The following is a 17,064-nucleotide window of genomic DNA, read 5'->3' as shown; positions in this document are numbered from 1 at the left end:
AATGATTAGATCGACGGGATACTGATATTGAAATTGGATAATTTAATGTACCCCAGAAATTTCGTATGGAAATGTCAAGTCGACTTCGAGCTCTGCTCAATATTAATTAATTAATAACAACTTTGTATATATCGATTGCTTTTTATCACTTTAAAAATATATTGAAAATATGGTAATTTTGAGCTTCAAGCTACAATGAAGCTGATCAAAAAAGAATTATTCATGTAGATAAAGAATTTTTTTTGAATATTTAATCAAAATTTCCGGGGTTTTTTGGTCGATAGTCATTTAATAACAATATATAATATATATATATATATATATATATATCAAATTACAAACCATCATAAAATATTGCATTTTAAAATTGTGTGATAGAAAAGCTTAATTAATGCTCTAGTTTCTGCAATCATCTTACATTTGCAATATTTGTGAAATAATCTCTACAATATTGATTTGTGGAACAGTTTGGAAGAAAAAGATTATTTGTGAAAGAAAAATAATCATGTCTTTTGGAAAATCTTTTCGAGTTCTTGAAAAAAGCAAACCAGAACAACCACACAGTATTATATTGGAACACAGATCTAAAACAGATACTCTATTGTTTGAATCAATGGCAGTGGCAAACTTATGTAAATTAAGAAAATTTCTTTTAGATTATCGATTTTTCCTCCCACAATATATGTTTAGAGAGAGTTGATCATAATATTTTCTTTATTTATTTCTTAATAGCTGGACAGGAAACTGAAGCAATCAGGAAGAATTACGTGAAAATAGTTGATGCTTATGGATGTTTAGGATGCTTACAATTAAATGCTGGAGAATCAACAATTCTTTATTTAGTGTTGGTCACTGGATGCTTTAGTATAGGAAAAATTTCTGATTCTGAAATATTTCGTATTACACAAACTCAACTAATATCATTGCAAAACCAAAATCATAATGAAGACAAAATTGCTGAAGTACGAAAAGTTCTAAATTCTGGAACATTCTACTTTGCTTGGAACTCATCAAATCAGCAACAATCATTGTTTGATATTACATTGAGTGCGCAACGTCGACGCAAAACTAATGAAACTGATAATCGTTTCTTCTGGAATCGAATGCTTCACATACATTTATTACGTTTTGATGTAGATTGCGATTTTTGGCTTTTGAAGGCAATGTGTGGATCAATTGAAATCAGAACAGTTTATGCTGGGAGTAAGCAAGCTAGAGCGATTATTATATCAAGACTATCATGTGAAAGAGCCGGAACGCGTTTTAATGTACGCGGAGTAAATGATGAAGGCCATGTTGCCAATTTTGTAGAAACAGAACAAGCAATTTACTTGGACACTGATGTTACATCTTATGTGCAAACACGCGGGTCAGTACCTCTTTTTTGGGAACAACCTGGAGTCCAAGTTGGATCACACAAAGTGAAACTATCACGTGGCTTTGAAGCTACTGCTCCAGCTTTTGATCGTCATTTGACATTAATGAAACAACGATACGGAAGACTTGTGATTTGTAATCTTTTAGGTACGAGCTTAATTGGAAGTAAAGAGGGGGAAGCAATGCTCAGTAACGAATATCAGAAACACCATGAAAACTCGGTGCACAGAGACGTTCCTCATGTTGTTTTCGATTATCATTCAGAATGTCGAGGAAATCAAGTTAATTTATCTAAACTTAAGGAACGTGTAGATAAGTGTTGTAGATATTTTGGATTATTTTATGCTTCAGGAAATGAAATTGTTAAAGAACAATACGGAACAATTCGGACAAATTGCATAGACTGTTTAGACAGAACAAATTGCGTCCAAACTTTCATCGGTTTAGATATACTAAATGAACAAATAAAAATTATTGGACTTGCAGACAAGAAACAAACACTATCGCGATTTGAGGAGGTTTTTAAACAAATGTGGATATCTAATGGGAATGAAGTTAGTAAAATTTATGCTGGAACAGGTGAGATAAATACTCTTCAGAATTATTTAGATTTTACATATTTAAATTTATAAATTTATTAAAACTAGTCGAATTATTTAAACTTGCAAAATAGGACAAATTTGGATATGGCTGGATCTGAATCCACGACTTCCGGTTTGCCATAGCCATATTAAATTTGAGCCAAGCACCTTACTTTTTGACCAGCAAGGCTAACTATTTTACTCAAAATATTCGACTGTCCCATACGACGATATTGTCCTTCATTATGGTTGATTTTGGGATTGATTTCAGGATCATCAATGTAATACAATGGATGATTCATGTAGTACAACGTCAGTGGATAATTATATTAACTTGTATTTTTTGCTAAATTAAGTCACATATTATAAGACTCGGGGGAGACACATTCATAGGAAATATTTATATTATAAATCTCCCATACAAAATAAGTAAGAACTTATAAAAGTGACTTCTGTCGGCGCTTGTAAAGTGAATAGAAGTCAAGAACATTTCGAAGAAACACCTTTTTTGAGATTCGAACCCTGGGTTGTATGGTAATCCATTCTAAGAATATAATTTTATGATAGAATTTACCATTTTCATAATTTTTCAAGCAATTTACCAATGTTTTCATTACATTTGAATTTTTTTTGTCTACCTTAAGTCTTTAAACTTGTGCCAACCTAATCTTGGCCTATCGGTCTAGCTTAAACCTTCAAACATGTTCTAAGATTACCAAAATGTTAAATTAAATAATCACTTGACTAAAAAGATGACGCAAAGCTTTGAAGAGTAATTTTTTTAAACATGATTAAACCAGATCAAAATACCTGATGTTGATATTTAATATTCGGATTTTGCATTCTTTAATCATGACTTTTAGTGTTTTGATTTTTAGGTGGAAAATGCACTTTCCACCTCTGTCTTAGTTCTTTTTTGACGTCTAATATTTTAGGAGCGATGGGTGCATCTAACAAGCTAATAGATGGTGCTAGATCTGCTGCGAGAACAATTCAAAATAATTTATTGGATTCGTCGAAACAAGAGGCCATTGATATTTTACTTGTTGGGTCAACTTTAAATTCAGAACTTGCCGATCGAGCTCGTATATTGCTACCGACGAACATGTTACACGCTCCAACTAGTGTATTGCGAGAAATGTGCTTAAGATCAAGTGAATATTTATCAATAAGTGAGTTAAGAGTAGCTGTTGGGACCTACAATGTCAACGGTGGAAAACATTTTCGAAGTGTTGTTTACAAAGATTTATCCTTGATCGACTGGCTTGCTCCAAAAAATGGTAGATAACAGAATCAACAAATAATTGTTTTAAAAATAACTTCTTAAATTATTGATATTATTGTTTTTAGATGCAATAGTTGATATCGAACATTCCGATTCTGTTTATGATAAAATGGCAGATATATATGCGATTGGTTTCCAAGAAATTGTCGATCTAAATGCACAAAACATTGTAGCTGCAAGTAGTGATAATGCAAAAGCTTGTAAATTAATTTTTTAAAAAAATTAATATTTGGCGAAAATAAATTAATTTGTACTATAATTGTAGGGGCTGATGAGCTTCAAAGAGTTTTATCAAAAGATGATGAACCATATTCATTGCTGACAAGCCAACAGCTTGTCGGAGTATGTTTATACGTCTTTGTAAGACCACATTTAGCAAAAAGTATTCGTGACGTTGCTACAGATTCTGTAAAAACAGGTTTAGGAGGAGCAACTGGCAACAAAGGATCGGTTGCGATTAGATTTGTTTTAAATGGCACTTCATTTTGCTTTGTAGCTGCTCATTTTGCTGCTGGCCAATCACAAGTTGCGGAAAGAAACGCTGATTACGCCGAAATTACACGAAAAATTCAATTTCCAATGGGCAGAACATTAAAAGGACATGACTATGTATTTTGGTGTGGTGATTTTAATTATCGTATTGATATGGACAAGGATGAAATGAAGGAATTAATTAAGTTAGGCGATTTACAGCCTATTCTTGAAAAAGATCAGCTGAGAGTGAGTAAAAATTTTAGTTACCATTTTATTCTTTTATCGCATTTTGGTCAATTTTCTAATGAGACATTTAATTTTAAGAGGAAATTTTTAGTTAAATATGTATATTGATATTATGTGGAGAAACTTTTATCGGTCAGTATCTAATTCACCCCCAACAAAAAAAAAAATCAAATGTAGTAAACCACAAATAGTTACCCTATTAGATAAAAATAACTTCCTTTGTAGGGGTGTTCTGAAAGTGGTTTTCCAAAAACAATATTTTCATACAAATTTTTCTGTATTTACATCATATTAAAATTAATTGTTTAATTAATGAGCTAAAATAGAAATTTTTAGCGCATTTTTGTAACTTTTTTTGCCAAACTTAACTCAAAATTCCAAATTATCAATTTTCAATTAATTTTAGAGCAATTCTTTATATGGGTAAATCCATGAGTAAAGGGAACTGAAAATTTCGATGTGCAATATTTCTCAACTTGTTATTTTTAATTTCTTTTTAAAAAATATCAATAATTGCTAATATCTACAACTCGAACTTTTAACAAGCCATCAAGTAGTGCCGGTGGAATGAAAAGCAATTGTATTTAATGCAATTATGTCCATACAAACTTAATTAAGTTAAAAAAAACTCGAATTATTTTTCTTACGTTTTTACGTACGTAAAAACCAAAGTTTTAACCGATTGACGCAGTTTTTTGCAAATTTTGACTTAATTAAGTGTTCAAAGAACTTTAAATAGACATAAATGAATGAAGTTTGGGTATGTTTATGAGTTTAAATGATTTTATCCTAGAAAAATTGGGTAATTATCGAAATATTCTAATTTTTGTAAAATTATTTTACGAAAGTTTAACCGATTGACGGAAGTTTTTTGATAATATCTCCCTTAATAAGCATAAAAGCTACACTATTTAGTTCAGAGAAGCTGTAGACCAAGTTTTTATACAACTTTAGTTGTAAAAAGTAAGGAATTTGGCCGTATTTAAAGAAATATTGCAAATTTAAACTTTTTTGTGACATTTTTTCACTCATGGATTTACTCATATCGATGGAATTTTTAAAAAGTGCATTCTAATTCTTTTTCTACTTGTTTATTCAAATTTTAAAAAAACCGTTGAAATGTTTAGTCATAAAATGTCATGATGTTTAATTTATTTTGTTGCAAATAATTAAAATAATGGTTAAAAATTCTATTTCTAACTGTAAAATTGAAATAAAGACATTAAACGAGTATTTTATAGGTTAAAAATTTCCAACGGGTTTTTGAAAATTAAATTTTTATGTGGCAGATTTACCCTATTAAAGCGTTTTTAACGCTCCGTGACTAACATTTTTTTTCGGAGAATTGAATATGAATTGAAAAAAATCTATCATTTGTTTTTGGTTTGGTCCTGTTAAAATTCGATTTTAATGGTAAATTTTTGATTCTCCGTAACTGAATTCCATTTTTGGTCACGGAGCAACGCACCGAAGAATCGAAATATCTCAAGAAATGAGCAAGGCTTAATAAGTTAATTTAGGTGATAGAAAATGGAAAAATACAACAAATAAGCTTGAAACATGACTAGTTATAGAGAAAAAATGCATTAAAAAATCCATTTTAAAGTTGATTTTTGGAGATTTTCCCTGTGGAGAATTGCTCTTTAATCATTTTTGGCCAAAAAAAATTCCCTTGTAGGAGGCTACGTATTGGGCTGATTCCACAGATAATTTTTTTTTCACAAAAAATGATTTTTCTCTTAAATAACTCGCGTTTTCACTATTTGTACTGCCCTATATCATGTATTTGCACATTCACTACCGTTAGAAGTTATCTGTTAGGTTCAATATTTTATCAAAAATTTCTTTTCATACAAATTTAATATACATTTCAAATTTTGAAAAACCGTTTGGAAAAAAACGCATTCTGACCGATAAAATTTTGTTGAAAAACAATCAAAAATAAGTTTTCATTACATTTTATACATTTAACTATTGTTTAAATGATTCATCATTGAGAATAATTAAATTTTTTAGCTTAATAGCTTGATTATGAGTATTAATTGTAAAAGTCTTTGAATAGTCTGAATTTTGCTTTTGAATGATGTCAAACACAACAAATTCCAAAAAAAAAGTATGAGTAATAGGTATAAAAATGGAAATATTTCCTTATTTAAAGTATATCAAAGTGTACAGACAACTTATAACGATAGTGAATGGGTAAATACATTATATAGGGCGTTAAAAGTAGTGATAAAGTGAGCAAATTAAGGGAAAAATCATTTCGTAAAAATGAGTTTTCGAACTTCTGAAAATCGTTATTTTAATATGGACTCAAGCTACCATATTTGCTTAATTATGGACTTTTAAACGTTGTATTAATTAAGTTATTTCGATTCTTTGGTCAATAACTCGATCACCAAAATCGGAATTTGCATTTTTTGCATCCAAAGAATCGAAAACTAAACAAAAAAAATTTTTCAAAAAATTCAACTCATCCAAAGAATTGCCCTATTGCAAAACAATTTTCGTTTGTTTACAAAATTTAATTACGATTTTAAAAGGGACTAGGCACTTTTATCGTTGAATAATGAAAACATCACAATAGTAATTAAAATCTTAATCGAAATTCCTGGTCACGATATACTTTAAGCAAACAGATTTAGAGAAAAAAGAACTTGAAAATTTGTTTACACTGTTAAAATTTTTTGTATCAAAAAGTCTCAATTCACTTTATCTGTAGATTTGCCCTAAAAATAAAAATCTATTTGAAAGAAGTAAAATAAGTCTAATTCTGAGTCCATATTAAAACAACGATTTTCAGAAATTCGAAACCTCATTTTTAAGAAATCTTAATTTTACGAAATGGGTGATTCTCTGGATAAGTCAAATTTGTCTAATTCGTGTCTCAAAAACTACAAAATTTGCTTCATAGAAAAACATTACTTTAACTTATCAAACAAATTAACTAATTGTTAATTTCGTTAAAATATTAATTATAATATCTTAATCTGTCTTTATTTTGTATTGTTAGTCTATAATTCCTGCAAAAACATAAAATCAAAAAATGAATTTTCTCACGGATTAGGAAAAAAGTTTCTCGGAATCACTAAAATTTTAATTTTTTTCTTTAATTAAGGATTTTTGCAGCATTTAAAGAGCAACAAATAATAGTTTTAGGTGTAATACACTCGAAATATCAACTCAACCATAGTGACAAGTAGAATATAGTGCAAAAAATTCATGTTGAAAGTCGAAATTTGATATTTTGATTCCGAGAAACCGGCACAAAAATTTAAATATTTAATTAAATAAAGCATGACGGTAAAAAATAATTGTACATAAATAAAGATCTGCACAAATCCCGTAAGTGTATATAAAGAATGAAGCTATAAAATTGCCAGATTATGAGAAAAATTAATTCAAAGTCGAAAATTTTGAAAAATTTATCCAAAGAAACACCCAAATGCTCATTTTTGCGAGAAATTTCTTTTCATACAAAGTTAATTTAAATTTCAAATTTTGAAAAACTGTTAAGAAAAAAACGCATTCTGACTGATAAAATTTTGTTGGAAAACAATCAAAAATGAATTTTTATTACATTTAAAAATTAATGTATAAATGTCATATTTGTTCATTTTTGAACTTTTTTACAAAGAAATTTATCAATAAAAATTTGTCAGTAAATCAACGGTTTTCCAACATTTGAAATTGATACTAAATTTAGGTGTATGAAAAAATTTTTTTCGCAAAAATGAGTCATTCGTAAAAATGAGGCAGTGTGCAACACTGCTTTGATACATTAATATTGATGATTTCTGACATTAATAGTACATAATTAATAGGTAATATATTGTTAAATTAGGGATTTTGCAAAAAAATGAAATTTTTGGTAGATTTTTCTGCTGCAGATTAAATCTACTTGCAGATTCTGTCTTCCTGTAGACACTTTTTTTTGTCTACTGGAAGACAGTTGTCTGCGGAAGATTAAATCTACAGGAAGACAATCTTCCAAAAGACAATTTTATTTATCTGCAAGAAGACAATTTTCTTCCGCAGATAAAATCTTTCGAAAGACAAATTCTGTGGAAGAATCGTTATTTTAATATGGACTCCTAATTCTTAGAAAAATTTATGACTAAAAATTTCGCTGAAATTGTAAACAAAAAATTTGTCAAATTCAAAATTAATTTATTCAAGTAAGACAGCAATTTGAAGCTTTATATTTAGACCAGATTATAATCTGGTCCTTTTTTAAAAAATTTCGGAAATGGGACTTTTTTTTGAAAAAGTGCACCATAATTGCTCGGGGATATCTCATTTTAAAGATGATATAGATTAGAGATGATTTCCAAAATTTCAAGTTTTTTCGTCCACCTGGTGCCGAGTGGGAGGACTTCAAAGTTGTGTATATGAGAAAATCTCGATTTTCAGGTTACATTATTCAAACTGAATTTGCGTAGAGATTACTCAACCAAACCAAAATCGGTTTTCAGTTTCTGAAAAGGCATTATAATATCTACATTTTAAGCTAATAATATATCCTAAAATATAGTGCAAGTATGTGTACTATATGATTGAAGGTGAAAATTTGAGGGAAAATTGTACTATAAATTTTCTCGCTTGCCGGAAACTATATATGCGTCTTGCAAACCTAATGAGGTTACGTTTTTTAAATTGTACTAAGTACCAAGTTTCCAAAATGGGTTCAACTATTGTGTAATTCCCACGCAACTAGGCGCTACAGTTCTTCAAATTTAGGTAAAATTCCAAAAACTGAAATTTTTAATTTCAAAAAATTCACACAAAAATTCAACTTTTTTCAAAAAGAGGATTTTAATTTGATTTTTTCTGTTATTTTCCTATAACTGTGCATTTTATGAACAATTTTTGAAGAAATTTTTCAAAAAAGTGTCTTTTGAGCCCTCTATTCTGGTTATCGAGCTGGACCATTTTTACCTTACTTCAACCACTATAACTTTTTTTTTTATCAAAATATTTTTTACTTCTGTTTTCAGAATTTAGTACCTCTTATTATTACCCTTAAAATGATATATAATACATGCTGACCCTTATCTCGAAAAATTTTAAAAACCATATACTTGAATCTGTTATTTAAGAACAAAAATAAACATTTAATTTAGGTTTTTAATGTTGATTTATGATAATTGTGAGTCGAAGTGAGTCAAAGTGGCTCGGTGGCGGAATGGTTTAGTACTTCGGTACATAATTATTGCAACACCGATCTATCGATCATGGGTTCGAGACTTGGCATGGGAAATTTTTCACATGTCCTTTTTCGAATCATATGTAGTGGAAACGCGGCTCACAGCCTCCCTTTGAAGGCTATAGGCAGTAATGTCATCAAAGGAGTGGTTCTGATCCCACTATAAACTGTAGGTCTAATGAGTGCAGTGGTCTGGCGCACCCTCACTCGTTAAACAATCATTAGCCGCGTATCGCCCTAGCGCAGCTCTGGATCTTAAAGATCTGAATAGCTAAAAGGTTTTTTTTTTTTTTTATGATAATTACGAGTCACTAAAACCCAAAATTTGTATATTATAAACTTTGTGCAGTCTCAGGTACCCCTTTAAGTACTACCCTGGTAGTCTCTATTGGGTCAATAAATCTCGAATGTGCGCCTTTTATATTGACTTTTATTGATTGATATTTATTATTTACACTTATTTTATGCAAAATATATCAATTGTAGAAAGTTTTGCTCGAAAAATAGTGTTTTTTTTACTATTTTTTCAAAAACAGGCTTAGGTAGGTCACCATTAATGCACTCCAGTAGCCACTATGGCTAAGTTCCGAACAAATATTATACATATTTATAAAAGTTATGGCCATTTGAGTGGTCAAAAAAGTGCTCAGAAAGGCAGCGTAGGTAAAAACACAAAAATTTAAAATTTAATATAATAAAAATATAAAAAAAATTAAATTCAAAGTATAATATTTGTTCGGAACTTAACCATAGTGGCTACTGGAGTGCATTAATGGTTACCTACCCAAGCCTGTTTTTGAAAAAATAGTAAAAAAAACACTATTTTTCGAGCAAAACTTTCTACAATTGATATATTTTGCATAAAATAAGTGTAAATAATAAATATCAATCAATAAAAGTCAATATAAAAGGCGCACATTCGAGATTTATTGACCCAATAGAGACTACCAGGGTAGTACTTAAAGGGGTACCTGAGACTGCACGAAGTTTATAATATACAAATTTTGGGATTTAGTGACTCGTAATTATCATAAATCAACATTAAAAACCTAAATTAAATGTTTAATTTTGTTCTTAAATAACAGATTCAAGTATATGGTTTTTAACATTTTTCGAGACAATCGTCAGTCACAAACTAGAGCCGTTTTTTTGGTCATGACTGTAATTATCCATCATGTTTTATATATCATTTTAAAGGTAATAATAAGAGGTACTAAATTCTGAAAACAGAAGTAAAAAATTACAAAAGTCCTCGTGTTATTGATCGAGGGACTTAAGTGCATTTTTGTCAAAGCGATCAGTAAATGATTAACAAGTCACTTCCAGACCTAAAACACAAGATCCAGTAAGATCCAGGTCAATTCCAGACCTAAAAACCAAGATCCAGTAGGATCCAGGTCACTTCCAGACCGAAAAACCAAGATCCAGTAAGATCCAGGTCACTTCCAGATCTTAAAAACAAGATCCATATAAAACTTCCAAAAATTGAAGAACTTCATCATTTAACGAATTTTCATAATTTAAACCTCATAACGGTCAAAAAAAATTCAAACATTGTTCAGTAAACACTGTAAAAACATCGACAAACATTAAAAAACACTGTAAAACAATGAAAAACGTATTGTTGTTTTTGTTGTTCGGTGATTCCACCGATTGGTTGAATTTTGAAAATTTTTACTTGTATAATCCGTGTTCTTTAAAATTTCATCATTGCCAAAATGACATTTAATTTAGTTGACACTTCAAGAATACCTGATAAACATCATTATTTACTTACTTAATATCATAAACAGCATTCTAATCATAAGAATTGCTGTTAATTAAGTTAAAATTTTGATTTTAAAAATTTGTTTTCACACGGATTAGGAATTTCGTTACTTATACTTTTTTTCAACACTGAGAATTTTTTATAATTTTAGCTTAATAGCGTGTTTTTGAGTACTAAAGAGCACATTTTAAGATGCATTATATTAGGAACCATCGATTAGACCACCAAAGAAGCCATATATATATATATATATATATATAATGACTGAAGGGCCCAGCCTTATGAGCTGGAGGCACTGCGATTTTAAATCTGTTGTACCACACCCTTTAGACCTACAGTTTATAGTGGGATCCGAACCACTTGCAAGCTCTGCACATTGCAAAGACACGAGTACGTCATAAGACCTGATGTACCCTGCAATGTACCTAGTTACAATTCGTGTGCGCAAGATTTCGTAATGAAAGTCATCCAAATACTAGTATATCCTTGTATACCTAGCAGTGGAGACACATTTTGTGCCAAAGACCTCAAAACTCCACCCAACACACGAACCGAGCTTCATAACTAGAACGGTGAAATGGAAAAAGAGCTTCGAAAATTAGACATGGCCTGGGATTGAACCCAGGACCTTTGGCACGTAAGGCCAACGCTCTACCATTTAGGCCACTGATGCCATTTCACCGTTCACCAAAAAAAAGAAGCCATAAAAGTGTTTAAATAGTCTGAATTTTGCTTTTGAATGATGTCAAAAACAGCAAATTCCAAAAAAAAAGTATAAGTAACGGGCATAAAAATGGAAATATTTCCTTAACTAAAGTATATTGAAGTTAAAAGATAATTTATAACAGAAACTGAAAACCGATTTTGGTTTGGTTGAGTAATCTCTACGCAAATTCAGTTTGAATAATGTAACCTGAAAATCGAGATTTTCTCATATACACAACTTTGAAGTCCTCCCACTCGGCACCAGGTGGACGAAAAAACTTGAAATTTTGGAAATCATCTCTAATCTATATCATCTTTAAAATGAGATATCCCCGAACAATTATGGTGCACTTTTTGAAAAAAAGGCCCATTTCCGAAAATTTTTAAAAATGGACCAGTGTGGCATTAATAAGGCTTAAAAAAGGTCAGGTTTTTTCGATTCTAGATCATTGTGCAATCTGTGGAATTACCCATCGACGCTTTTTTAATTAGGTACTAGAACAAAAATGCGCTCGATAAGACGAATAATTCTGTATTTTTTTTATCATTTCTGTCAATTAAATACTAAGAATTAAAAATGCGCTGAGCAAACTCGATTAACTTTACAAGAACTGTTATAGTATGTTTAATTTTAATAACATTTTTTTAGAAACAACAAGAAGCTGGACAAGTTTTTAGTGATTTTTTAGAGGGTGAAATTAATTTTCCGCCAACGTATAAATATGATCTTTTTTCTGAGGACTATGATACTTCGGAGAAATGCAGAGCACCAGCCTACACAGATCGGGTGTTATGGCGTAGAAGAATGCAACAAGCAGATTCAGATAACCCAAATTGGAGTCCTGGCAAACTTTTATTTTACGGTCGAGCAGAATTGAAGCAATCTGATCATCGTCCTGTAATTTCTATTTTAGATATAGAAGTGGCTAACATTGACGTTGATAGAAGATCAGACGTTTTCAATGATGTTATAAAAAATCTTGGCCCTCCAGATGGAACCGTTGTGATACATTCTGTCGATCAGCAAGTTGAAGATGATGGTGAAAGTATATATGACGAAAATATTACAGCCACCTTAGTGCAAGAATTAGCTGAGTTTGGCGAAGTTACACTCGTGAGATTTGTTGGAGAAACAATGTGGGTTACATTTAAGGTAACATTGTCAAATATCATATAGAATATTACAAAATATAGTTTTTTAACAAAAAAAAAAATTGAATTTATAAAATTATAGGAAGGACAGGCTGCTCTTGCTGCTATCAAAGGAAAATGTAACATTAACGTTCGAGGAATAGATTTTATTTTGCGACTGAAAACTGAAGATTGGTTGAAAAAAGTTTTTAATGAAATTTCATTATGTACAACAAATTGTGTACCAATGTGCGAGTACATTGATATTTCAACGAATGATGATTATAATAATATCGGAATCCCTACAAATGCTGATGTTTCCCGTTCAAAACCCCGCTTCGACCACCTCTTCCAAAATCACCACAACCAATGCATAAAGTTAAACATCAGGTTTTTATAAGTCACAATTCTATAATATACATTTGACTGTTTAGAAAAAAGTTTTTAATGAAATTTCATTATGTACAACAAATTGTGTACCAATGTGCGAGTACATTGATATTTCAACGAATGATGATTATAATAATATCGGAATCCCTACAAATGCTGATGTTTCCCGTTCAAAACCCCCGCTTCGACCACCTCTTCCAAAATCACCACAACCAATGCATAAAGTTAAACATCAGGTTTTTATAAGTCACAATTCTATAATATACATTTGTATTTACATAAATTTATGTCTTATTTTTAAGGCTGGTGTTGTAGATGTATCTCAGATTATACGAACCTCATCTTCAAATTCACAACCTCAAATTCCTGAAAGGCCATCTATTCCGCGTAGACCGAAAAATTTGGAATCAAAAATCGAAACGCATTGTGCCATTTCTCCAGATTCGTCAAAACAACTTAACATTTTGCAGCACAACGATGCTTATCAAGCACCGTCTGCAATTTACGAGGAAATTAGGGATGACATTGTAATAAATTTTTTCAATTATTTTTGAAATCAATTTTGTTAATGCTTATAATGATTTTATCATTTTCCATTCAGCCTCCTAAAGAACCACCACCAGTATTAAGTCAAATACCACCAGTACCACAAAGAAATCAACAATTGCCACCTATTCCAGCACGTAACAAGCCTCCACCGTTGCCAGTGCGCGCAAATCAACATTAAACTACGTTAAAACCTATTGCATGTTATTTCTGAAGAATTAAATGGATTTATAAATTAATTGAGCCAGAATATGTTGGTAATGCATCCTAAAGTTACATATTTAAAAGTGCTTTAAATTTAAAATTCATTCACTTTTAAAATTTGCTGAGTTAAATAATGCAAATAAGACAGTAATACTAAAAACCTAGTCATTGACAAAAATATAAAAATAACATTAAAAAAATTACAGAGGTCGAAGAAGACTTTTTCGGCTAAAACCATATTTTGTATTTTTTTTTTTGACGAGACGAAGCCATTTTAAAAACATGTCAGTTATTAAAATTGTTCTCTACATGAAATACCAGAATTCGCAGTCATTTTTGCTAAGCTCATAGGTCTAACCCTAAATTTGGCTTTAACTGATTGTTTAGCCGATGTTTAGCTAATCGACTAAGAAATCGGCTTTAGTGCAATTCCGAGCATGTTAAATCTAAAAGTTTAGCAAACATGGCACAGAATTCTAGTATTTCATATAGAGAACAGTTTTAATAACTAACATAAGTTTGTAGATGACTTTATACTGGCAAAAATTGCAAAAATAATTTTAGCTGAAAAACCGGCTTCGAACAAACATTAAACAAACCAGAGTTCTCTTTGATGTCATTATTAAGACATTATTAAGATAGAAGTTTCAAAATGCACTAAAAAACAAGTAAAACATTCTATTAGACGTAATGCACACACATTTAAGACGTGCAAATTAAAATAAAATTTGAATCTTATCAAAATAAATTATAAGTATATTTAGATGCATTTGCAACAACCTGATACATATAACGTATAAAAATATTAGACCTAGTTAAGTTTTCTTTATTGTTTATATACTATGAAGTGATTGAAATAGATTCATTAATTATAAACACATTAAATTGGCATGCTTAATATTAAATAAAGTAAATTAACATGTATTGTAGAGGAGATTATTTAGAAAAAATAAAAACCTATTTAACAAAATACGAAATAAAAAAACATACAATTACTTATAAATTGGTTTTAATAAACACACTTAAACAGGTGCTTTTATTGAAATTCCAGTATATTTCTCTAAAATTAGTGAAATATGGTACACATAATACTGCTCATTCAGTTTAGCAGTAATCCAAAAACTAAACATTATTTTGATTTTGAATCAATTTCAGACGCAGTTAAACGTATTTGTAAATTATATGAGGAAAGACTAAAAAAAATTAATCAAGAAATACCGTATTTAACATACGATATTATGCATTTTGCACCAGTATATTGATGAGGTAATTTACAAATAAATATATAACAATATATTAAGATTAATATGAATTTAAGTTGTAGCTGCAAGACTGTTCACTTTTAATTGATCGCTTTGATGATCGTAATTATTTCGCTTACCCTAAATTGTGAATAAAAATTATTTTTTCCATATTTTGAGACATGAAGTTCCAGAATAAATGCAAATAAAAATCATAAGCATAATCTTCTTGTTTTTCCTTAAAAAAAAATAACGAAAACTATTCGAAAAATTTGTTGAGGGGAGCAAAAGTACGATAAACTAAAGTTAACCAGAATCATAGATTTTGCCGGAATAAAATTTAATAATAATTACTGATACAACCCATCATATTATAATGGCAGATGAATTTTTCTACGGTAAGAAATTATAAGCTCTCAAAATTATTATAGTTTTTATGAATTTCTGGCTATTTATTTGAAAATATATATATTTTTTTTTGCATGCGGTTTCATTTTAATAAATAGAATAAATTTACATTTTTTTATAGGTGTTACATTGAAAGGAGCTAATGCTCATGTTCTATGGAATCCGGAAAGTACAAGCGGTGCTGAAGAGCTCGAATATCCAAGAGCAAACAAATTAATTGTAAAACAAATTTTACTCGGAGTTGAAGCAAAGCAAGATGAATACAACGTGGTTGAGGTAAAATAGATAGCAGAAAAAGATAAATAATAACGACTAAAAAATTTTTAAAAAAACGTTAAAACAAAATTAATCGTTTATTCTTATAAATACAAGAATAAACTTTAATTAAGCAAAAAAATACGAAATTGAAAAGAGTTGCTTATAGCTTAAAAAGAACAAGACAAAATGTAGCTAATAATTAATTAACCTTTAAATATAAAAAAAAATTTAGGTGGAGACAAAATCTGAAGATTCAATAGTTAAAATTCCAATTGCCGTTTTAAAAGTTGGAGAGAATCGTTGCAGTCAAAGTTTTCTCGAATTTCCTGACAACCCAGTAAAATTTACATTGATACAAGGAGAGGGTAAGTGTTCCGTTCAACGGGTGTAAATGAGATTAAACAATTAGTTTTCTAAGCGTTCTATTGTTTTCCTCTTAAATTAATGTACACATTGACAAGTACTTAAAATTTTTTTAAAGGTCCTGTTCATATTCACGGTCATCATTTAATCGGTGAAATTGATACCGACGAAATTGAGGAAGAAATCGATGAAGAAGAGTTTGACGATGAAGAGGACCAAGAGGAACCAAAAAACAAAAAAGCTAAAATTGCGAGCCAAAATTCTAAAGGGGCCAAAAATGACAAGAATAGCAAGAAGAAATAATTTATTGCATGATAGATTGAAGGGAATTACACAAGTCTATAATTTTATAAATAAGCCTTTTTATTTCTTCTAAACCACTTAATTTTTTTTTTTAAACCATTTTGTTGATATAAATCAGTATGATATGAAATTTATAAATCAATAATCAATAAATTTTTTACGCTAAAAAATGATATTTAGTTAGTTACTTTTGAAAATAGGTACTGAAAAGGTAGGATTTAATTAAAAAAGACAGAGTTGTTTTGCTAGGCACAACGTCAACTTGCATTTTAGGCTATAAGTCCCAAATTTTGAAATTTATCATAAATGTTTATATATCATTCAAAATCCTAAAAATCTCAAAATCCTTACTCCTAAAGGAATTGGATTAGAAGCGAAGAAGAGAGATAGGCAAAAATAGGCACAACCTATGCTAGGCAACACTCGTTTTATGCTTTAATTTTATCACGTTGAGAGTAAGGATTTTGAAATTTATGCCAAGTGAATTATGTGAAGTCGAATCTTTTGACATATAAATATTATTGAGAAATTTAAAAATTATCAATTTAGAGCTTAAAATATTAATTGCATTTGTGCCT

General features: G+C 29.8%; 3 protein-coding genes across 3 annotated transcripts; all 3 read left to right on the top strand.

Annotated features, from left to right (window-relative positions):
• Nucleotides 1-337: 337 nt before the first annotated feature.
• On the top strand, nt 338-13,193 carry Synj (synaptojanin). Its single transcript, XM_070638072.1, has 7 exons — nt 338-632; nt 733-1,956; nt 2,894-3,238; nt 3,309-3,443; nt 3,509-3,963; nt 12,292-12,795; nt 12,877-13,193. Exons 1-7 carry the CDS (start codon nt 506-508, stop codon nt 13,171-13,173), a joined length of 3,087 nt encoding a protein of 1,028 aa, XP_070494173.1. The 5' UTR covers nt 338-505; the 3' UTR covers nt 13,174-13,193.
• Nucleotides 13,194-13,203: 10 nt separating this feature from the next.
• LOC139088789 (uncharacterized) lies at nt 13,204-14,152 on the top strand. Its single transcript, XM_070638084.1, has 3 exons — nt 13,204-13,399; nt 13,466-13,690; nt 13,765-14,152. The coding sequence occupies exons 1-3, from the start codon at nt 13,256-13,258 to the stop codon at nt 13,888-13,890; spliced, it is 495 nt and encodes a 164-aa protein (XP_070494185.1). The 5' UTR covers nt 13,204-13,255; the 3' UTR covers nt 13,891-14,152.
• Nucleotides 14,153-15,397: 1,245 nt separating this feature from the next.
• LOC139088784 (nucleoplasmin-like protein) lies at nt 15,398-16,998 on the top strand. The gene is made up of 4 exons (XM_070638071.1): nt 15,398-15,552; nt 15,684-15,838; nt 16,053-16,185; nt 16,302-16,998. The coding sequence occupies exons 1-4, from the start codon at nt 15,531-15,533 to the stop codon at nt 16,484-16,486; spliced, it is 495 nt and encodes a 164-aa protein (XP_070494172.1). The 5' UTR covers nt 15,398-15,530; the 3' UTR covers nt 16,487-16,998.
• The last annotated feature ends 66 nt before the right edge of the window (nt 16,999-17,064 follow it).

Source organism: Chironomus tepperi, unplaced genomic scaffold, assembly GCF_022539635.2.
Source record: "Chironomus tepperi strain 1889 unplaced genomic scaffold, CSIRO-AGI_Ctep_v1 contig_170, whole genome shotgun sequence".
Taxonomy (NCBI): domain Eukaryota; kingdom Metazoa; phylum Arthropoda; class Insecta; order Diptera; family Chironomidae; genus Chironomus; species Chironomus tepperi.
The sequence above is the reverse complement of the archived record's forward strand: the minus strand, read 5'-3'. Positions and strand labels throughout refer to the sequence as shown.

Excerpts from the sequence above, each read along its gene's own strand:
- LOC139088784 (XM_070638071.1), top strand. The coding sequence starts at position 15,531 with ATGGCAGATGAATTTTTCTACG. Across the intron at positions 15,553-15,683 it reads GGCAGATGAATTTTTCTACG|GTGTTACATTGAAAGGAGCT; the intron begins GTAAGAAATTAT and ends ATTTTTTTATAG. Across the intron at positions 16,186-16,301 it reads TACATTGATACAAGGAGAGG|GTCCTGTTCATATTCACGGT; the intron begins GTAAGTGTTCCG and ends ATTTTTTTAAAG.
- LOC139088789 (XM_070638084.1), top strand. The coding sequence starts at position 13,256 with ATGTGCGAGTACATTGATATTTCAACGAATGATGATTATAATAATATC. Across the intron at positions 13,400-13,465 it reads TGCATAAAGTTAAACATCAG|GCTGGTGTTGTAGATGTATC; the intron begins GTTTTTATAAGT and ends CTTATTTTTAAG. Across the intron at positions 13,691-13,764 it reads AGGAAATTAGGGATGACATT|CCTCCTAAAGAACCACCACC; the intron begins GTAATAAATTTT and ends TTTTCCATTCAG.
- Synj (XM_070638072.1), top strand. The coding sequence starts at position 506 with ATGTCTTTTGGAAAATCTTTTCGAGTTCTTGAAAAAAGCAAACCAGAA. Across the intron at positions 3,239-3,308 it reads CTGGCTTGCTCCAAAAAATG|ATGCAATAGTTGATATCGAA; the intron begins GTAGATAACAGA and ends TATTGTTTTTAG. Across the intron at positions 3,444-3,508 it reads TAGTGATAATGCAAAAGCTT|GGGCTGATGAGCTTCAAAGA; the intron begins GTAAATTAATTT and ends CTATAATTGTAG.